Raw genomic sequence first — 20,234 nt, 5'->3', positions numbered from 1 at the left:
GTGTGACTCAGTTCCTCAACTTCAAATAGAGAGGGTGGGCCCGCCCTCGTGGGGATGTTTTAAGGATGAAAGGAGGTAACACAGTGCCTGGCAGGTGGTCAGCGCCCTTACGTGTTCTAGATCAAAGACCCAGCGCTTGACCTCAGAGACAGCCTGTAACCCAGAAGAGACATGACTTGCAGGATGCAGGAGGTCACGTCCCAGGAGTTTTCGGGGGTGTGTGTGCCATGGGGCTCAAGGCGGGGAGTGCAGAGCAGGCTGGCAGGATTTCTGGGGGGAGACTCAAGGCAGAGCCTGGCGTTTCCCGTCTACGCAGGAGGCCCCCGGACGGTTGCTGCCTCTCGTTGCCTCCGGAAGGGAGTCTAGTCTGTGTGCTGTTTGTTTCTGCTCTTTCTTGGCCTTGGAAATGAGAAGGAAGAAGCTGTGGGGTTGACTTCAAGACACGGAGTCCCTCGGTAGGAGCCTCTGCCCTTCACTTGACCGCCCTTTGCCCCGGTAGAAGAAACAACTGCCCAGAGCAGAGCCCGCGCCCCAAGAACACACATGTGGGGGGGGTTGCATTCAGCACAATGTTGTATTTATCCGTCCGCACAGCTGTGTCCCGCTAACCTCTTCCCAATCAGGAATCTTGTCTCATTCCTCCGTCTTCCTACACCCACCACAGTTTCTGGCACATTCCAGGCCCTTTTGTTTTTGTTTTTGTTTTTGTTTTTTTTTAATCTTTTTTTTTTTTTAACGTTTATTTATTTTTGAGACAGAGAGAGACAGAGCATGAACGGGGGAGGGTCAGAGAGAGGGAGACACAGAATCTGAAACAGGCTCCAGGCTCCGAGCTGTCAGCACAGAGCCCGACGCGGGGCTCGAACTCACGGACCGCGAGATCGTGACCTGAGCCGAAGTCGGCCGCTTAACTGACTGAGCCACCCAGGCGCCCCTGTTTTTGTTTTTTAAGTAGGCTTCATGCCCAGCATGGAGCCCAACGCGGGGCTTGATCCCACAACCCTGAGCTCAAGACCTAAGCTGAGATCAAGAGCCAGATGCCCAGGGGCGCCTGGGTGGCTCAGGGAGCTGAGCGTCCAACTTGGGCTCAGCTCACGATCTCATGGTTCAAGCCCCGCGTCGGGCTCTGTGCTGACAGTATGGAGCCTGCTTGGGATTCTCTCTCCCTCTCTCTCTGCCCCTCCCCCACTCTCTCAACGTACGTGCATAAACTTTAAAAAAAAATCTCTACAGATTCCACAAAAATGATGAGGGGCCTTTATGAAACTTCAGTCAATAAGCTCATCCCTTCAGGGGTTTCCACGGTGTCCGTAAGTAGCAGGTAGTGAAAGGTTGTCTTTTTTCTTAAGGGGGAGGTGTCTTTCCAAATCTCCAGCTCCGGTGTTCTTTACCGAGAGGAAGCACCTGCTGATTCTCTTGCGGTAGGAAACCTTCCATCAGGATGTAGCCTTGAGCAAATCGGAGGTCTCTTTCAGCCGTAAGTTGGCCAAGGTCACACCTACCCCTCCTCCTCCTGGTGAGGGTGGGGTGAGGCAAGAATTGCGAATGTAAATAGTGACATTTCCATTTCTCCCATCTGTGAGAGGTGAGGGGTGCGCACGTCTATCTTGCTCTGACAGCTGAGGCCCCCTGGGAGCACGTGCCTGAGGCAGCACGTGAATTTACTGTGTCTGCCCTTCGAGTCATTGAAAAAAGATCTTTTAATGTTTATTTTTGAGAGCGAGAGACAGAGAGACAGAGCGCGAGCAGGGGAGGGGCAGAGAGCGAGGGAGACACAGAATCCGAAGCAGGCTCCGGGCTCCAAATTGTCGGCACAGAGCCCGATGCGGGGCTCAAACCCGTGAACCCCGAGATCATGACCTGAGCTGAAGCCGGACGCTCGACTGACCGAGCCACCCAGGCACCCCAACCCCTCAACTTACTTTGAGAGCCAACCAGACTCAGTGTGGAAAGAAGGCGCGTCAGAGGACTAATGAATGAAAGGCATACGCAGAACCAGAGAACCGGCTGCACGCAGCGTGTTAGCACGGAGGCCGGGGGTCTCCTGACGCTCCCCACGATGCAAGGTCTGTCTTGCCCCGGAATCAGGATTGTTCTCCCCAACAAACTCCGCTCTCTGTTTTGGCTTAACCGCTGGGTGTCTCAGTATACAGTGGGTGTCTCTTCCTCAAAGAAAAGAGGAGCTGTGCCGCTGTGGCAACGGCAAGGGTCCGCGAACACGAGGGGCACTGGAAGCCTCACACGCTGCTGGCAGGAGGGGTAAGAGGGTGCGATCATTTAGGAGAACAATCTGGCAGTTTCTCACAAACTTATACCTACCTATGACCCAGAAATTTCACTCCAGGGTAATTAGCCCAGAGAAACAAAACCGTAAGTCTGCGCAAAGATCTGTAAAAGAATATGTAACAGGGGCGCCTGGGTGGCTCAGTCAGTTAACCGTCTGATTCTTGATTTCAGCTCAGGTCGTGATCTCGCGGTTAGGGGGTTTGAGCCCCATGCGGGGCTCGAACTCAAAAACCGCGAGATCACGACCTGAGCTGAAGTCAGTCGCTCAACCCACTGAGCCACCCAGGCTCCCCTTAAATCCTTTTTTTTTTTTTTTTAAGTTTATTTATTTATTTTTAGATCGAGAGAGACATATAAATGGTGAGTGGGGGAGGGGCAAAAGGGAGACAGAAAATCGCAAGCAGGCTCCGTGCTATCAGCACAGAGCCCGACATGGGCCTCGAACCCACGAACCGTGAGATCGTGACCGAAACCAAAAGGACTCTTAACCGACAGAGTCACCCAGGCCTCTCTGAAAATTACTTAACCTTTCTAAGCTTCAAAGTTGTAGTTTATAAAATGGAGATAATAGGGGCACCTGGGTGGCTCAGTCCCACTGAGTGGCCGACTTTAGCTCAGGTCATGATCTCCCGGTTCACAGGTTCAAGCCCTGAGTCGGGCTCTGTACTGACAGCTCAGAGCCTGGAGCCTGCTTCAGATTCTGTGTCTCCCTCTCTCTCTGCTTCTCCCCCATTCACACTCTGTCACTCTCTCTCTCTCTCTGCCAAGAATAAATACACATTAAAACATTTTTCAAATAAAAAATAAAATGGAGGTAATAAAAGCAGTATTACCTTAAACACATCTCAACTTTGAACTTCCCAAAGGGAAGGTCCTTTTTTTTTTTTTATTTTTTTTTTAATGTTTATTTTTGAGAGAGAGAGAGAGACAGAATGTGATCAAGGGGAGGAGCAGAGAGAGAGAGAGGGAGACACAGAATCCGAAACGGGCTCCAGGCTCTGAGCTGTCAGCACAGAGCCCGACGCGGGGCTCGATCCCACGAACCCCGAGGCCATGACCCGAGCAGAAACCAAGAGTCCTGATGCTCAACTGACTGAGCCACCCAGGCGTCCCCCCCATTGGGTACAGGCTTGGCTATGTGAGTTTGCTTCAACCAATGAGATGTGAGGGGAAATGCGGGTACCACTTCCAAGCAGAAGCTTCAGCACATGTCCTGTGGTTCACCTTTCAAACACCGTCATAAGACCGGGGTGTCGCAGAGGCCTCTCCTTCAGCCTGGATCTCAGAATTAAAAAGACACGCCCCAGAGGGGTGCCTGGGTGGCTCAGTTGGTTAAGCCTCTGACACTTGGTTTCAGCTCGAGTCATGATTTCACGGTTCATGAGGTGGATCTCCGCATAGAGCTCCGAGCTGGCAGCGCAGAGCCTGCTTGGGATTCTCTCTCACCCTCTCTCTCTACCCCTCCCCCGCACGGGCTCTAAATAAATAAATAAATAAACTTAAAAAAAAATAATAAAAGACAGGCACCAGAACTGCAGCCAACTCACGATGGATGTATACATTGAATGCAGAATAAATCTTTGGTATTCTAACCCTTTGGATTTCGGGACCACTTGTTACCGCAGCATAACGTAGCCCGAGCTGACCGACACACTACCTCTCAAGGATATCATGAGGCTTAACCTAACACGTCAGGGACTCTCTGCCATGTGCCAGATATGCAGGTCATGGAGATCCATGAAGTTCACTCTCTGACGGGAAGAACAGGCAAGCAATTGGAAAATGAGGACTTCCCATTAAAGAGAGATCCGCTTCCTTCTTCAGCCACCCTGTCATGGCATTTAAAACATTTCTAAAAGCATAAATCCCAAGGGAAATGACTAATGGAAAGGAAACAATATGCTCACATTTCCCAAAGTGAGATGTAGACGGGTAACTGATTCAGCAGACCCGAAAGTGCAGAATCTAATCCCACAGTGGGGAAACTTCCAGAAGAAACTTTCAAAGGCCCAGGAGTTGGCAGTTGGAGGTAACTACCTCCAGAACTAGGGCTAAAAGCTGGAGTAGCCACTCCAGCCCCAGACCAACAGAAGATAGGAATTTCTTCCCTGGTAAAGGGAAGGTTTTGAACCAGAGATCCTATTTGCATGAATAGGGAGGTCCTAAGCTGAACACAGGGAGCTTGAATAAAAGATTGATGTGCTGACTTTTTTTTAAGTTTATTTATTATTTATTCTGAGAGAGAGAAAGGGGGGCAGGGCGCAGAGAGAGAGACTCCCAAGCAGGCAGCTCGGCACCCGATGCAGGGCTCCGACTCACGAGCCGTGAGATCACGGAAGTTGGGCGCTTAACCGACTGAGCCACCCAGGCGCCCCTAAACGTTTCTTTTTTCTTTCATAATTTGTGTTTGTTCCACATCTATAAGGATATTGTCTTTGCTTTGAAGTACCAGTCTAATTTGATTCTTTTACTAATGGGAGACACTGTTCTCCTGGCCCAGCCAGGAGTGGTTCATCTTTTTCTCACTTGTTGGAAATAATAGCATTTATTAGAGACCACATTATAATATCAATGGGTATAAAATCTATGAATAATGATAATATCTATGAAGAAATATTGTATCTATTAATCTTCTATCCCTGAACTAATGGCACACTGCTGCTAATTACTACACATGAGAATATTTATACAGGAGGGGCGCCCATGTGGCTCAGTCAGTTAAGCATTTCCGCTCAGGTCATGATCTCACAGTTCGTGGGTTCGAGCCCCCCATCGGGCTTTGCACTGACAGTGCGGGGCTTGCCTGGGATTCTCTCTCTCCCTCTCTCTCTGCCCTTCTCCCTCCTCTCTCTCTCTCAAAATAAATAAACTTAAAAAAAAAGAGAATATTTACGCAGGAAAATATTTAAATAAATGATGGTGAATATCACTTGTTCATTATCAAGCAGCCACTAAATGACCGAATATTTTCAAAGATTCGTGAATATGAAAACTACCTGGAAACATAATCAAAGCCGTGTAAAGTAATAAAGGAAAAGCCGAGTATACAATTTTACGTATACTGTACTTTTCCGTAGGTGAAAACGTTCATATGCGTGCGTGACCCAGGACCAAGATGAACTTGAAGGAGTAACAGTAGTTAAGCAGTGGTAGAAACTCAGTCCATTATTTTTCTTTTTCAGTTTCTCCTGGAGTTCTTGTATGTTCTCTCTCTCTTTTTTTTTAAGTTTATTTTATTTATTTAGAGAGAGAGAGAGCACAAAACGGGGGGGTGGGGCAGAGAGAGAGGGAGAGAGAATCCCAAGCAGGCTCCACACCAGCAGCGTGGAGCCCGACGCGGGGCTCAGACTCCTGAACCACGAGATCATGACCTGAGCCGAAGCCAGACGCTTGGCCGGCTGAGCCACCCAGGCGCCCCTTTGTGTATTCACTTAATAAAACGTGTTTCCAATGCTTCCCAGCCAGGAGAGGTTTGGTGCTAATTTTTGCCCTGTCCGCCGGGTGGCCGCTGACCCGTGCCTCAGACCTGTTTTCTCTTTGCGGTTTCAGATAAAATCTACGTGGTCGACTTGAGCAATGAGCAAGCCATGTCGCTCACCATCGAGCCACGGCCCGTCAAGTTCAGCCGCAGGTTTGTCCCCGGCTGCTTCGTGTGTCTGGAGTCTCGGACCTGTAGCACCAACCTCACCCTGACCTCCGGCTCCAAACACAAGATCTCCTTCCTTTGTGATGACCTGACTCGCCTGTGGGTGAACGCCGAGAAGACCATAAGTACGTCCCCTTGGTTGGCACTCCTCTGGGGCCGTGGGTGGCTCTCCCTGCCCCTCCCCATCTTCTCCATGGGGTCCACTGGGTAGGCTATAGACAGTCTGATCAGAAATGTCCCCTGCAGGGGCGCCTGGGTGGCTCAGTCGGTTAAGCGTCCGACTTCAGCTCAGGTCACGATCTCACGGTCCGTGAGTTCGAGCCCCGCGTCGGGCTCTGGGCTGATGGCTCAGAGCCTGGAGCCTGCTTCCGATTCTGTGTCTCCCTCTCTCTCTGACCCTCCCCCGTTCATGCTCTCTCTCTGTCTCAAAAATAAACTTAAGAAAAAAAAAATTAAAAAAAAAAAAAAAAAAAAGAAATGTCCCCTGCAGTACAGAATAGGCAGGGGCGACCAGGAGAGGTAGAGATGCGCCCCTCTCGGACCAGAGCCTCTGCTGCATCGGTGTCCTTCAGAAGTACACTACATCCCCACGTCCCTGCTTGTCTCCTCTGCCCAGCCTTCCAGAATCCCTCATGAGATCCTCTCCTCTGTGTAGCCTTCCCCAGCCTCTCCCATCCCCATGTCCCCACCTCCACGCTCACTGTGCACTTAGCACCCCTTGCGTGAGACCGAGCGTCTGGAGGTCAAGAACTGTGGCTTATTCCGTTGTTTCGGTCCCTTGAGCCCCTGGTGGTGCTGCACACGTACTAGTCACCTAATAAATGTTTGACGGTTGGAGGGCAGCGGAACACATAGTCCCCTCCCCCCGCTGGGCCACCATGACCTTCGACGTGGATGCTCTCCGAGTTTCCGCAGATGCAGCAGCCGAGGCCACAGGACGCAAAGCAGCCTGCTCACTAGGAGGTGGCCGAGCTGGGACACGGGCTAATGTCTCCCCAGTTCCAGCCCTGCTCTGACCACTGCACAAAACTACCCGCCCACGGTCATGGACGCTGGGACGAAGGTCTGGGTGGAGGGAGAACCTATATGCCCTGCCCATACTTAGCATCTGAGACTCAGATCCACAAAAGAGACGCTGGCAAACAAGAACAGAACATTTCCGCCCCGAATACTCCCCAGAAGCGGGTCTGCCGGTTTAGGGAAGAGTAAGAATCTGGGGCGCCTGGGTGGCTCAGTCGCTTAAGCGTCCAACTTCAGCTCGGGTCATGATCTCGCGGTTCACGAGTTCGAGCCCCACGTCGGGCTCTGTGGCGACAGCTCGGAGCCTGGAGCCTGCTTCGGATTCTATGTCTCCCTCTCTCTCTGCCCCTCCCCTGCTCTCTCTCTCAAAAATAAACATTAAAAAAAAATGTTAAAAAGAATGTGAGGGGGCGAGAGGGGCAGCTGGAACAGGAGCATCAGGGAGCCAGGACTGGAGGACAGAGCACGAGAGGAGAGACCAAAGGGAAAAGCAAGAGAGCCTGGGCGGCCTTGAGGGCAGGGCAGGATGCACCTGCTGGTCTCCTCCCTGCCTGGTGCCACGAGCTCTTCTCTTCCAGGCTGCATGGACCACCGGTACTGCCCCAGGAGGCCCTACTCCCTCCAGGTGCCCAGGGACGTCCTCCAGCTGCCCGTGCAGCTGCACGACTTCTCCTGGAAACTGCTGGTACCCAAGGACAGGCTCAGCCTGGCATTGGTGCCGGCCCAGAAGCTGCAGCAACACACGCCCGAGAAGGTCTGCAACACCAGCTACAGCTACCTGGTGGCCAGCACGGTCCCCGGCCAGGACCTCTACTTCGGCTCCTTCTGCCCCGGAGGCTCCATCCAGCACATCCAGGTGAAGCAGAACGTCTCCGTGACCCTCCGCACCTTCGCCCCCAGCTTCCAACAAGAGGCCTCCAGGCAGGGCCTGACCGTGTCCTTTATCCCCTACTTCAAAGGTGAGGACGTCTCCCTCTGTGTCCCCATCTCCCTGCCCCTTGCTTGTCTGGGCATCCCTCTTCTGTTGGGTGAGCGATCGCCTTCATGAAGTTGTCAACTCGAAGGGAAGGGGCAGCTGAGTGGCCAGGTCCTGGCGCAAGAAATGTGACAGACTGGGGAGCCCTCCTCCTGACTCTACCGTTAGCCTCGTGTGGAAAATTCCGGGAGGTAGAAATAAGTCTCTGACAGCGGGAGGTGACGGGTGGCAGGCAGAAGAACAAATCATCAGGTTCAAGTCTGAAAGTTTATTTATTTTGAGAGAGAGAGGGAGAGAGTGCAGGCAGGGGAGGGGCAGAGAGAAAGGGAGAGAATCCCAAGCAGGCTCTGCACTTGGAAGGCTCAATCTCCTGAACCTTGAGATCACGACCTGAGCCAAGATCAAGAGGCAGATGGACACTTAACCAACTGAACCACTCGGGCGCCCCAACCAAGACTTTTATCTGAAGTTCACTTTGTAATTTGTTCCCAGAGGCCTGAGTGGGGAGGGAGAAGAATCTTTGGCCATAAGCTTAAGGTCAGCCTTAGGGCACCTGAGTGGCTTAAGTGGCTTATCCAGAGTTGGCTAAGCATCCGACTTTGGCTCAGGTCCTGGTCTGCAAGTTCGAGCCCCGCATTGGGCTCTGTGCTGACGGCTCAGAGCCCGGAGCCTGTTTCAGATTCTGTGTCTCCCTCTCTCTCTGCCCCTCCCCCACTTTTGTGCGCTCTCTCTCTCTCTCTTTCTCCATCTCTCTGTCTCAAAAAACAAATAAACCTTTTTAAAAATTAAAAGAAAAAAAAAGATTAAGGTCAGCCCAGGCTGCCAGATCTCTCCAAGGCTACCCGAGAAACCCCTTCTGGGGGCTCTTTGAAAACAAGACATACTCCGTGCAGTGTCAATGCTGGGGTTTTATCTCACGTGAAGGCCAAGAATGAATCCAGTTATGTGTCGGAGGCTCTTCAGCTTTGCAATTCTCCCATTCTTCCCAGAACCCCAAGTGGGTTTTTCTTTTAATATTTATTTATTTATTTTTGAGAGAGACAGAGAGGGCACAGGCGAGGGAGGGGGAGAGAACGAGGGAGACACAGAATCCCAAGCAGGCTCCGGGCTCTGAGCTGTCAGCACAGAGCCCGACGCGGGGCTCGAACCGTGATACCGCGACCTGAGCCAAAGTTGGACGCTTAACCACCCAGGCGCCCCAGAACCTGAAGCGTTTTCGTCTCTGAAACAGAAATCGCTGTTTACCAGTCCCGCTGGGAGCAGCGCGTCGGGTGGACGTTAGTTAGCTGGAGGGCGTTTCTGAAAGGAAGCTTCCAGAGACAACCAGCGGTTTGGCAAAGGAGCCTCTTTTTTTGTTGTTTGTTTGTTTGGTTGGTTGGTTGGTTTTGTTCAAGATCTGAGCACCTGACCTGAGACTCTAACCTTGTGCTGACCAATACTCGCTGGCCACGTGTGGCAATTTATATTTAAATTAATAACAAAATTAAAAATGTAGGTCCTGTCACATCAAGCACTTTTCCGGCCGTCCACAACGCTCATGGCTGTGGCTCTGCCCCCGGATGGTATAGATAGAGGCACCCAGGAAATATTGTAGGTTCGGTTCCAGTCGACTGCGATAAAGCAAGTGAAATGAGTTTGGTTTCCCAGCGCATGTAAAAGTTATATTTACACCATACTGTGGTCTAAGATAAATAAAAATAAGATTTTTGTAAGCAAAAAAAAAAAAAAAAAAAAGTTATTGCTTAAAAAATGCTAACCATTGGGGCGCCTGGGTGGCTTACTCGGTTAAGCACCCGACTTCGGCTCAGGTCACGATCTCACAGTTCGTGAGTTCGAGCTCCGCGTCGGGCTCTGTGCTGACAGCTCAGAGCCCGGAGCCTGCTTGGGATTCTGTGTCTCCCTCTCTCTCTGCCCCTCCCCAGCTCGCACTCTGTCTCTATCTCTTTCAAACGTAAATAAACATTAAAAAAAACATTTAAAAAAATGCTAACCATCGTCTGAGCTTCCCGCAAGTTGTAATCGCCGATCACAAGATCGCCGTAACAAACACAATAATGAAAAAGTTTGAAACGTCGCGGGAATCACCAAAATGTGACACAGAGACACAGAGTGAGCACATGCTGTTGGAAAAATGGCGCCACAGATTTGCCGGTCGCAGGGTTGCCACGTTTTTCAATCTGTAAAAAACGCAGGATCCGCAAAGTGTAGCAAAACGAGGTGAGCCTGTGAGAAACCGCAGAGAGCTCTGTTGGACAACACTAGTCCAGGCACTTGAACGTCCTCTCCTCTGTCGTTTTCCCCTCTGTTTGGGTTCAGTGACACATCTGTGTGGATTCTCTCCCCTTTCCTGCAGAGGAAGGCGTTTTCACGGTGACCCCAGACACAAAAAGCAAGGTCTACCTGAGGAGCCCTAACTGGGACCGGGGCCTGCCGTCGCTCACCTCAGTGTCCTGGAACATCAGTGTGCCCAGCGGCCAGGTGGCCTGCCTGACCTTCCTCAAGGAGCGGACCGGCGTGGTCTGCCAGACGGGGCGTGCATTCATGATCATCCAGGAGCAGCGGACCAAGGCCGAGGAGATCTTCAGCCTGGAGGACGAGGTCCTCCCCAAGCCAAGCTTCCACCACCACAGCTTCTGGGTCAACATCTCCAACTGCAGCCCTGTGAGTGGCAAGCAGCTGGACCTGTTCTTCTGGGTGTTGCTTACCCCAAGGACTATGGGTAAGGGCCTGCAAGGTCTTGTGCGGGTGGCGGTGGACGGCAGATGGGCAGCCGAAGCCTGGGGGGCAAGCCTGGGAGGGAGTCAGAAGACATGGATTTGAGTGCTGGCTGTCCATGTCTCTGTCAGCTTTTGCATCAGCAGTGCTGCGTAACAAACGGCCCCGGCACTCAGCGGCTTAAAAACAGCCGTTTGTTATTGCTCACGCGTTGGCTGGGCGGTTCTGGTCTGAGCTGGGCTTATCCGGGTTCACTCACTCATGCACCCGTGGGCAGCTGCACAGAGCTAGAGGACTTTGCCGAGCTTGGCCGCACACTCTCACAAGTCTGGGGCCCAGCCGCAATTAGCTGGGATGCTTGGGTTCCTTGGCTCTCCTCCCCACTGTCCCTTTCACTCCAGCCTGGGCCTTGTTCTCACGGCAGAAGCAGAGAGATCCAAGAGAGTCTGGGGGAAGCCTACAAGGTCTCTTGATGCTTGGGTTAGGAACTCATACACCATCCCTCCTGGAATTCTTTTGCCCTGCCCAAAGTCAAGGGGGTGGACCAAACGACTCCACTTCTCTGTGGGAGGAGCCGCAAGGGTCACATAGTAAAAGACATCGTTCAGGGAGTGGGGAGAACTAGTACGTTTTTATTGTCCGTCTGTCACGGTCATTTACCATTAATCTCTCTCTGACAACTGGGGAAGTGTCTTCACTCCCCTGACCTTCCTGGTCTGTAGAGGGTGGATGGTAATAACTACCTCAGAGAAATATCAGTGGGAATTTCACGCTGGGGATTCACATGCAGGGACCTGGAAAGTGCGACACAGATGTTTGGTGTTGGCATTTTTTTCCAAGTCCGGTGAAGCCCTGGAAAATGCCCTCAGGGGCAGGTCTCATGCTCAGAGTTGCAGAATCCGCTGAAGGGTTCCCAGCGAGGAAACACATGTGCGGCACGGCCAACGTGATGGGGCCACGTTTGCCTTTATTCCAAGATAGTCACCGAGCACCACAGAGTGTTGGAACCAGGAGGGACCGTGGAGGTGGTTTCTCCCGGCCCCTTCCTTCCCTCTCTGGAGGTCAGAGAGACTGCGTGTCTGCCCAAGCCACACGGCTGATCAGCAGCAGGAGAACTCGGGGGAACCAAAAACCACAAGTGAGAAGCTCTGTCATACTCTCAGCTCAGCTCCCAGGTTTGCTGACTCTCTCACATTCATTTTCTGTCATTAACTTCTATTTCTTCCTCTTTTTTAAGTTTATTTAAGCCATCTCTACACCCAATGGGGGGCTCAAACTCACGACCCCAAGATCCAGAGCTGCACGCTCCTCTGACCGAGCCCGCCAGATGCCCCATTTATTCCTGTTTCTCTCTTAACCTCACCTTTCGTTTTCTTGGTAAACAAGCAAGAAATGCTAAATCCCTGCTCAGCGTGGGTCTCCCTGTCTGATTTATTTTCTTTCTTCTTATACAGCTGTAGGAAAAGAATAGCGTAGATGAAACAACCCTGTCCTGAACACCTTCACTGCTGACTTTTGACTCCCTGCTTTCCCTCCACCCCCTCTGCTCTCCTCTCTCACATAGGCTGAGGCGACCCGGTAGATACACCCAGGGGTAGGCCCAGCGTAGCCTTTGGAGTGGATCTGGTAGGGCCCCCAGTTTGTTTTAGTTACCTATCACCGTGTAACAAACAGCCCCGAGATTTAGTAGCTGAGACAATGCACCATTTTGCTTGCCCGCAATCCTGTGGGTCAGGAATTTGGACAGGACACGGCAGCGTGGCTCTTCTCTGCTCTTGTCTGGGATGGTTCACCTGGGGACAGATGTCTGGAGCCTTAGTAGTCACCTTCGGCCAGGTTCCCTGGTGTATGTTCCTCACGGAGTCTCCACATGGCTGGCTTGGGCTTCCTCACAACATGGTGGCCTCAGCGTCGTCAGACTTCTTCTGTGGCGTCTGACTGGCTTGTCCTCAGACAGGAAGTGCAAGATGTTGCCAGGCCTCTAGAAGGCTTCAGAACCGGCGAGTCAAGAAGAGTCGAGAAGGGGGGAAATAGGGTCCTCTCACTATGAGGAGCAGCGTGTGTGTATGGGGGGCGGGGGGAAGGAAGGGATGGCGGCCATCTCTGGAGACTGTCTCCTCCGGTTGATCGTCGACCCGACGCCCCCGCGTCTCCTCATCCCTCTCCCTCGTGTCTCTGCTCACAGACCTGACTGTCATCATCACGGCGATCGTGGGAGGTGGCGCCTTGCTGCTGTTTGCCCTCGGACTCATCATTTGCTTCGTGAGAAAGAAGTAGGTGGAATTTCTCAAAACTGTCTTCAGCTGCCCTGACGCCTCCTTAGATCCCACAGACCAGAGCTGTCGTGAATTACGGATTTCTTTCCTTACTCCCGGTTTCTCTCCTGAGGATCGGTGTTAGATAATATTGTTTGGAGGGGACGGGGCGGAAAAAAACAGAAAACACGGCTGGTGACACTTCGGCCTGCAGTTTTTTACACAGCTGCCTCAGCACAAGTCAGCTGTGAATCATGTACTGTCTGCTCATCACACGGTGGCCATCACCGGGGTGACCTTAGCAGGAAAACCATCACGTCGGCCCCACCAGACCGGGCCTCTGAGCCTGTGTCCTCTGTCCCCTTGAGAGCAAACGTACGCTGCCCCCCCCCCCCGGCATGTTCTCCTCCGGTTTCTTAAACTATTTTATGTCTGTTTATTGGACTCCAGACAGGCACCAAAAAGCTAGCCCTGTGGGCGAGAGGAAGGAAGACCCAGTTATCTGACTCAGTCTCCCCTCCCTCCCCCTCAGGGTGACGGCTGCTGTTTCACGAAAGGGAAGCGTTGACCTTTTTAGACCTAATACACGCTGCTACCAGATTTGATCAGTTCTGCTCGTATTTCTGACGAAAGCCGTGAGGAAGGGGGGGAAATTGCTTTCCTTAGCACGACTCAACCTTCCAACAAGCCAAAACGAAATTTTTTTTTTTATTAACTGGGGCCATGAGCACACAACCGAAATTCCCGACCAACAGTGAGACTGTCCAGAAATGTCTCTGCTGATGAGGAGGGGGCTGCCCACGGCCGATCCGGGGAAACACCTCTTCTCCATGAGATGGGATTGTATATATATCGCACGGGGAGAAAGGACTTCTTTTTGTGAATCATCGATTCATGGTTTCTCTAGGAAGCTTCCTTGTCTGGGGTGCAGTCTCTTCCACCCAGACCAGAAAGCTCCATGTTAACACTGGGCCCCTGCCCATCAGGAGGGAACCGGGCGACGAGAGGGTCCAGCTTCTGGCCTGAGAATCGCCAGTCCCGGCCTTGCGGTGGGGGAGGCCACCAGCTGTAGGAGGGCAGGGAGGTTCTGCAGTGAGAATGACGGCCTCCTGGACATTGGGGACCGTGCACGGTGCTGGGGATGCAACAGTGAGCAGGACAGAGTCTCTCCCACCGCCCGGTGTGGGGGCAGAGGGACGAAATGAAGGACCAGATTCAGAACTGCCTAAAAAGAGCGTTCGTGGAGAGCATCGAGGCTCTGCGAAGCACGAATGAGGGGCGTCCGTCTCAGGGCTTCAGGGTGGAGCCTTCGGAACCCATCAGTCCAGCCAGACACGCGGTGTTACAAGCTAAATGTACTAGATTATTTTTTTATCTCAGAAAAGACAGAGAGCCTGTCCACAGTTAGTGAGCCGCCAGCCTGTGCTTTATACGGTCCATTATGTTAATTGGGCTAATGTCCTCCATTTGAATCACTGGTCAGCTAAAAAGCCAGCGTCCCCTGCTTTTGGCTCGTGGCGATGGAGGGCGAAGCTTTGTTTTCCGTGGCGGCGAGTGCTAATGCCCGTCCACGCCCAAGGACCAAAGAACATTACAAACCAAAGGTTAATGGTGTTACCGAGGAGCTCTGGCGTCACGGCCTAAATGCTGTTTTCTTTTGAGCTCTTTCCCCTTAGCAGCTTCCTGCATAAGGAAGGGCTGGATCCCTCTGCTAATACTGACTTCCATTGTCCCCGGCTCCAGCTAAAAACTAGGATACAGCCTTCCATCCTGAGTCTCCTATGTCCTATCCTTGAGAATGCAGACGGTCAGAGTTCTACCCATGCAAAGGAGGGGTGAAGCCTTAAGCTACGGGAAGGACTGAGTCGTAGAGGGTTGGCCTGGGCATGACCGCACCTGATGTGGTCGGGGTGGGGCACGGCCCTTTCTCGTAGGACAGAGGGGAGCTGGTTGTCAGATGTTTCCACCCCGGGCTACTGCGCATTCGCCGAAGCACATCCAAGCACAGACAGTGTTAAAACGGGCACTGTCTCCACCACCCTGTTTCCACTGTGAAGACTGGAGACAAAAGCTCCTCCCTTTTTTTTTTTTTTTAATGTTTATGTATTTATTTTGAGAGTGAGAGAGCATGTGAGCAGGGGGAGGGGCAGAGAGAGGTGAAGACAGAATCCCAAGTGGGCTCCACACTGTTAGCACAGAGCCCGATGCGGGGCTCGATCTCACAGACCGTGAGATCATGACCTGAGCCGATATCAAGAGTCAGATGCTTAACCGACTGAGCCACCCAGGCGCCCCAGAAACTGGTCCCCTCTAAATTCTAAGGACAGGAGTTTCCACTTCAAGGACCGAGGGATTTGAGAGACTTGGGGGAGACGTGTGGGAACCCCAAAGTGCCCGAGTTCCGGTAGGGGCTCTACAAATGGAACACAGCTAAGGTCGTTTCCTTCCTGCCCTGTTCCCTTTCTGCCGGTAGGAAAAAGAAGACAAGCAAAGGCCCATCTGTAGGCATCTACAACGGCAACATCAACACCCAGATGCCGATGCAGCCAAAAAAGTTTCAGAAGGGACGAAAGGACAGTGACTCCCACGTGTATGCAGTCATCGATGACACCATGGTATATGGCCATCTGTTGCAAGATTCCAACGGCTCCTTCCTACAGCCAGAGGTGGATACCTACCGGCCGTTCCAGGGACCCACGGGGGACTGCCCTCCCTCCCCACCCCTCACAGGCTCCAGGACCCCGACTGCAAAGCTGACCGTAGACGAGCCATCCCCCAGCTTCCCTGCTGAGTCTGAGAGTGAACCATATACCTTCTCCCACCCCAACAACGGGAACACAGACATTCCCTTGCTGGACACCCATGAGCCCACGGAGCCTGGGGAGTAACCTGGACCCATCCCAAAGACTTTTGCTGAAAGCGGGGCACTGAGACACCCTTTAGGGGTCTCCAGCAGAAACCCTAAAGAGGAGTTTTATGGAAGGAACAGCAGGAGGTTTTACTGGACGCCACCAACCCCTGATTTCCAAGCGGGCTTGTTCCGACAATGGGACGTTGAAAGTGATGAACGCCTACCTGGATACAGTCGTCCCAGTCCGTATCCTTCTGAAGCCAGGTTGGGTTGTAAACCAGCCGTAAGGAGAGGGGAGGGCTGTGAGTCACCCCGTACGAGGTTGTAATGAGCTCTGGATCTGGATTTGGAACTCTTCAGGGCGACAATACTGATCCCTAGGAGCCCATCCAAGGTCCCTGCTCCCCCTGGAGCCCCCTGGATGAAAAGGACGATGTGCCTTATTATTATTATTTATTTGGGGGTCCTGTGTATTTAAGAAGTCGAAGGTATGACCACGCAGCTCTTTTCACCTGACGTAGTGACAGCTCACGCTCACTGGTTGGATGGCTGGGTTTTGACTTCTCCCGACCACTAGATAAACATGTACCTGTTCCCTGGAAGATGGGAATGATTTGCGATCTGTCCAGCCAGGAAAGGGTGTGCATGTTTGAGGGCATTGACACTTACCTGCTTTGACAAGAGGCTTCATGGTTCTCTTGCTCTGCTCGTGGTCATCCTCACTGTCCTTCAGTCCCAGAAGGAAGAGAAATTTCCTTGAGTTGCCGTGGGTGGCTGTCCCAGCTCCAGCCGTACTTCGGTATTTAAGCAGAAATGTAGAGAGGATTTGCATCCCCTGAAAGTGTTTAATGACACAGGGGAGACTGGCCACTGGGTTCCTTTCCTATCGCTACCGTAACCAATTATCTCAAACCCGGTGGCTTAAAACAACGCAAATTTCTTAGCTTCCGGTTCTGGAGATGAGAAGGGCATGGATGGGTTTCACGGGGCCAGCTAGCATCAGGGTGTTAGCCCCTTCTGGAGGCTCTAGGGGAGAGTCGGTTGCCTTGCCTTTTCAAGCTTCTAGAGGCTGCTCACACTCCTTGCCTCCGATGGGGCTGGGCACACCGTGGCACCTGCACTGTCACTGGCAGGGTGACCCTGATGCCCCTCTTTCCTTCTTTCGTTTAGAAAGCCCACCCACCCAGATAATCCGGGATCATCTCCCCGTGTCGAGCTCTTTAATTTAATCACACTGAAAAGTCCCCTTTTGCCGTGTGAGGTACCATATCCACAGGTCCCTGGGAATTGGGCACATCTCTGGGGAATCATTGTTCTGCCCATCACACCCCCCTGCCAGTGCAGGACAGACTGTAAAATGACCCAGCCCGCCAGTGTGCTTGGTTTGGCCTGAGAATCTTTTTTATTTTTTTTTTTTTTAAGAATTAGCCACTAACATTTAAAATTCTAAAATGTTTGCGTAAAAATCTGGATCGGGACGTGCGGCTGGCCTGGGGGGCTCACGCTGTCACCCAGCAGCCGCTGGCTGGAGCTGGTAAAGCAGGTCCAGTTTTAGGTGGGACACCTGGTGTCCCGGTTCAACCCAGCCTCCCCCCCCCTCCCACCCCCCCACCCCTGCCACCACATTTCTTCTCACACTGATGCTGAGTCTGTGGCTAAAGATCAGTGCGCGTCCCCCCACCCCGCTGCAGGGTTGCTTTGTTTATAAAGAAATGGAAAGTTTGGGCCCTAGATCTCTCATCGAATGAGAAGACAGGCCTCGAGGCTGGTGTGTGTTTCAGGAAAGGTTTTTCCCACACACAGCCCCGCGTCCCTCGTTCACACTAATGACCAGCCGAGCTCCTGTGGGCGTTTGCCTCTGTGGCCCCTGCTGTCCTCCGGGAGGAGAGGGATGGTGTTCCGGCTTGACAACACTATCCAGAGGTCAGTGTTTCTGTGGCCAGACCTCCTTTAAAGGTAAACCGGCTTCATTGTGTTCGGTGAATTCACCTGGGAAACACCCGGCCTAGACTTCGCTACTTTGCCTCCATGAGGACTTGTGCAGTCTCCGGACTGGTGTATCTTCCGAGGCCTCTTGGACTCTTTCCAGAAGGAAGAGTCGGTTGTTTTAGTGATGACCTTGGTGGTGCCCCCGGCACCTTTCCCTTCGGAAAGGCGGCCCCCTGCCCAGTTACCCTCGGCCTCTCGGCCTGAGATGCGGGCGACCTCCCCCATGAGGGGCCAGCGGAGGGCTGGGGCTTCCTGCCCACAACTGGAATTGGATCGTTGCTTCCAGTCCCTGTAGGAGCCCCAGCCTCCACCTGCTGCCCTCCCCGACCTCCTGGGCTCTGCGGAAGCCCCCTCAACCCATGCCCTGCATCTTGTAGCCACGAAGCGTGGCTGGCCACCCTTGGGCCCCGTGTGGCCATTTTTTAACCGAGAGCTCAAAGCCCCAGACCCAGTTGCCTTCTTCCTGAGACCACAGGTGAATTGAACCGTTTTCTGAAGCTTTGCCTCCCTGCAGGTGCCGGCCCAACATACCCCTGGCCCTTTTCTTGAAAGCCCAGACCCCCACTTACGTAAAGTACTTCGGGGTCACTGGAAACCAGTCGGACATGTTTGCTGATGCCTTCTGTGCTGGCACGGTGCCCTCCCTGCTGGGACTGCCTGCACCGGGGCCGCCCCCACACCCGTCTGCTGGGCTGGTGAAGAAGCCCGGCTCGTCCAGGCCTGGGCTGTAGCGCTAGGGTCATTTTGCCCAGGAGGAGAAAGGCCCAGGAAGAGTCAAGGGGGAAAAGCATATGTCTGGGTTACGGTCCTTGGTCACAGTTAGAGAACCGGTGTGTGTGGATCTGTAATCCTTCGCTGGAAATAATTTATTTTGTGGTAGATACTTTTTCGGTGCCGTTTTCTTCATTTCCTACACTTTTTGTTTTTGTTTTTGTTTTTTTTAATAAACAAATGTACAGGAAAGAAAAACGGGCGTTGAGTTGTTTACATGCTTTGGTTCTTTGCCCCCTGGGTCGGCTGAGGGCCAGATTCCCCAGTTCACTGTGACGGGCTCAGCACAAGGTCAGGAGATGCCGTGTCTTCTGGGTGCTTATGGCACGGGATGCCAGGCTTTGGGCTGACAGTGGGTACCTCGGACACCAGAGCGCGCTCTGCTCTGTCTTTGTTGAGACAACGCGCGCCTCCCTGTGTGACCGCTCGTGATTTGCTCCTGCCACTGTTCCTGGACCACTCTCTACCAAAAGCTGTGCCACCTGCCTCCCCTCCTGGCAAAAAGCCTACCAGCACTTCAGAATCCACCATTGCCCACTTCCTCCAAGAAGCCCTCCAGCCCCCCCCCCCCGCCCAGGCTCTCCCTCTGAATGGCAATAGTCTGCACGGAGGGACATTAGTTTTATTACTTAGAAGTTTGTACTTGCGGGGGCCCCTGGGTGGCCCAGTCGGTTAGGAGTCCGATGCGTGATCTCAGCTCAGGTCGTGATCTCATGGCTCGTGGGTTCAAGCCCCGCGTCAGGCCCTGCACTAACAGTGCAGAGCCTGCTTGGGATTCTGTCTCTCTCTCTCTCTCTCTCTCTCTGCTCCTCCCTGCTGTCTCTCGAAATAAATTAAAAAAAAAAAAATCAAATGTACACTTCAAAAAAGGAAGTTTGGGGGCACCTGGGTGGCTCAGTCGGTTGAGCCTCCGACTGCGGCTCAGGTCATGATCTCGGGCTTCGTGAGTTTGAGCCCCGTGTCGGGCTCTGGGCTGACAGCTCGGAACCCGGAGCCGGCTTCGGATCCTGTGTCTCCCTCTCTCTCTGCCCCTCTCCTGCTCACGCTCACGTGCTCTCTCTCTCTCTCTCTCTCAAAAATAGATAAAAACATTTTAAAAAATGGAAAAAAAAAAAAAAGGTTATACTTGTGTTTTGCCCAGTACGATTGTATTTTTCTTGGAGGGAGGAGTCTGTATTTTGTACTTGGTTCGGCTTCCTCATACTGCTCAACACAGCAGGTGGCCAGAAACAACATCGGGGACGTTAACTGTCACAACAGAGACATATTGTGCTTCCGCAGTGACATCAGGCAGGTATCCTACTCGAGGCTACCAGATGGAGGGCGGGGATTAGATGCCAGACAAAGACCCGTGCTAGAAGCTTTCAAGCCTTCCCTCCCGGCAGCCGCTGCCGACTCCCAACGGCAGTGCTTCATCCCGTTTACTGGTGAGGAAAGGAGGCCCGGAAAGATGGAGTCACTTGCCCAGGGACACAAACCCAGAAGAGGCGGAGCAACAAATGTATAGCAGCCTTTCCACCTTGCTCCCCTGCTCAGTTCAGCCCAGGAGGGCCCAGTTCTGGGATCCGGGATCAGGTGAGGGGCTGCCAGAGGTGGCCCCGGACTCCCATGGGATCCTTTTCTCCCCCATCTTTTCCCCCTTCCTACAGGAGGCCGTGAACTTCGGGAGAAGGAAGCCTCGGGGACGCCGTAGCCGCCACAGGCCCTCTCTGGACTTTGTGCTAG

General features: G+C 52.8%; 1 protein-coding gene across 1 annotated transcript in view; it reads left to right on the top strand.

Annotated features, from left to right (window-relative positions):
• Positions 1-18,699, top strand: part of CDCP1 (CUB domain containing protein 1) — a 58,071-nt gene extending 39,372 nt beyond the window's left edge. The window contains exons 5-9 of the mRNA XM_030305665.2: positions 5,836-6,057; positions 7,531-7,911; positions 10,282-10,647; positions 12,829-12,916; positions 15,372-18,699. Coding sequence (XP_030161525.1) covers positions 5,836-6,057; positions 7,531-7,911; positions 10,282-10,647; positions 12,829-12,916; positions 15,372-15,786 — 1,472 coding nt within the window. The 3' untranslated portion in view covers positions 15,787-18,699. The remainder of the gene's footprint in view (positions 1-5,835; positions 6,058-7,530; positions 7,912-10,281; positions 10,648-12,828; positions 12,917-15,371) is intronic.
• Positions 18,700-20,234: the final 1,535 nt, after the last annotated feature.

The sequence above is a fragment of the Lynx canadensis genome, chromosome A2, assembly GCF_007474595.2.
Source record: "Lynx canadensis isolate LIC74 chromosome A2, mLynCan4.pri.v2, whole genome shotgun sequence".
Taxonomy (NCBI): Eukaryota; Metazoa; Chordata; class Mammalia; order Carnivora; family Felidae; genus Lynx; species Lynx canadensis.
The sequence above is the reverse complement of the archived record's forward strand: the minus strand, read 5'-3'. Positions and strand labels throughout refer to the sequence as shown.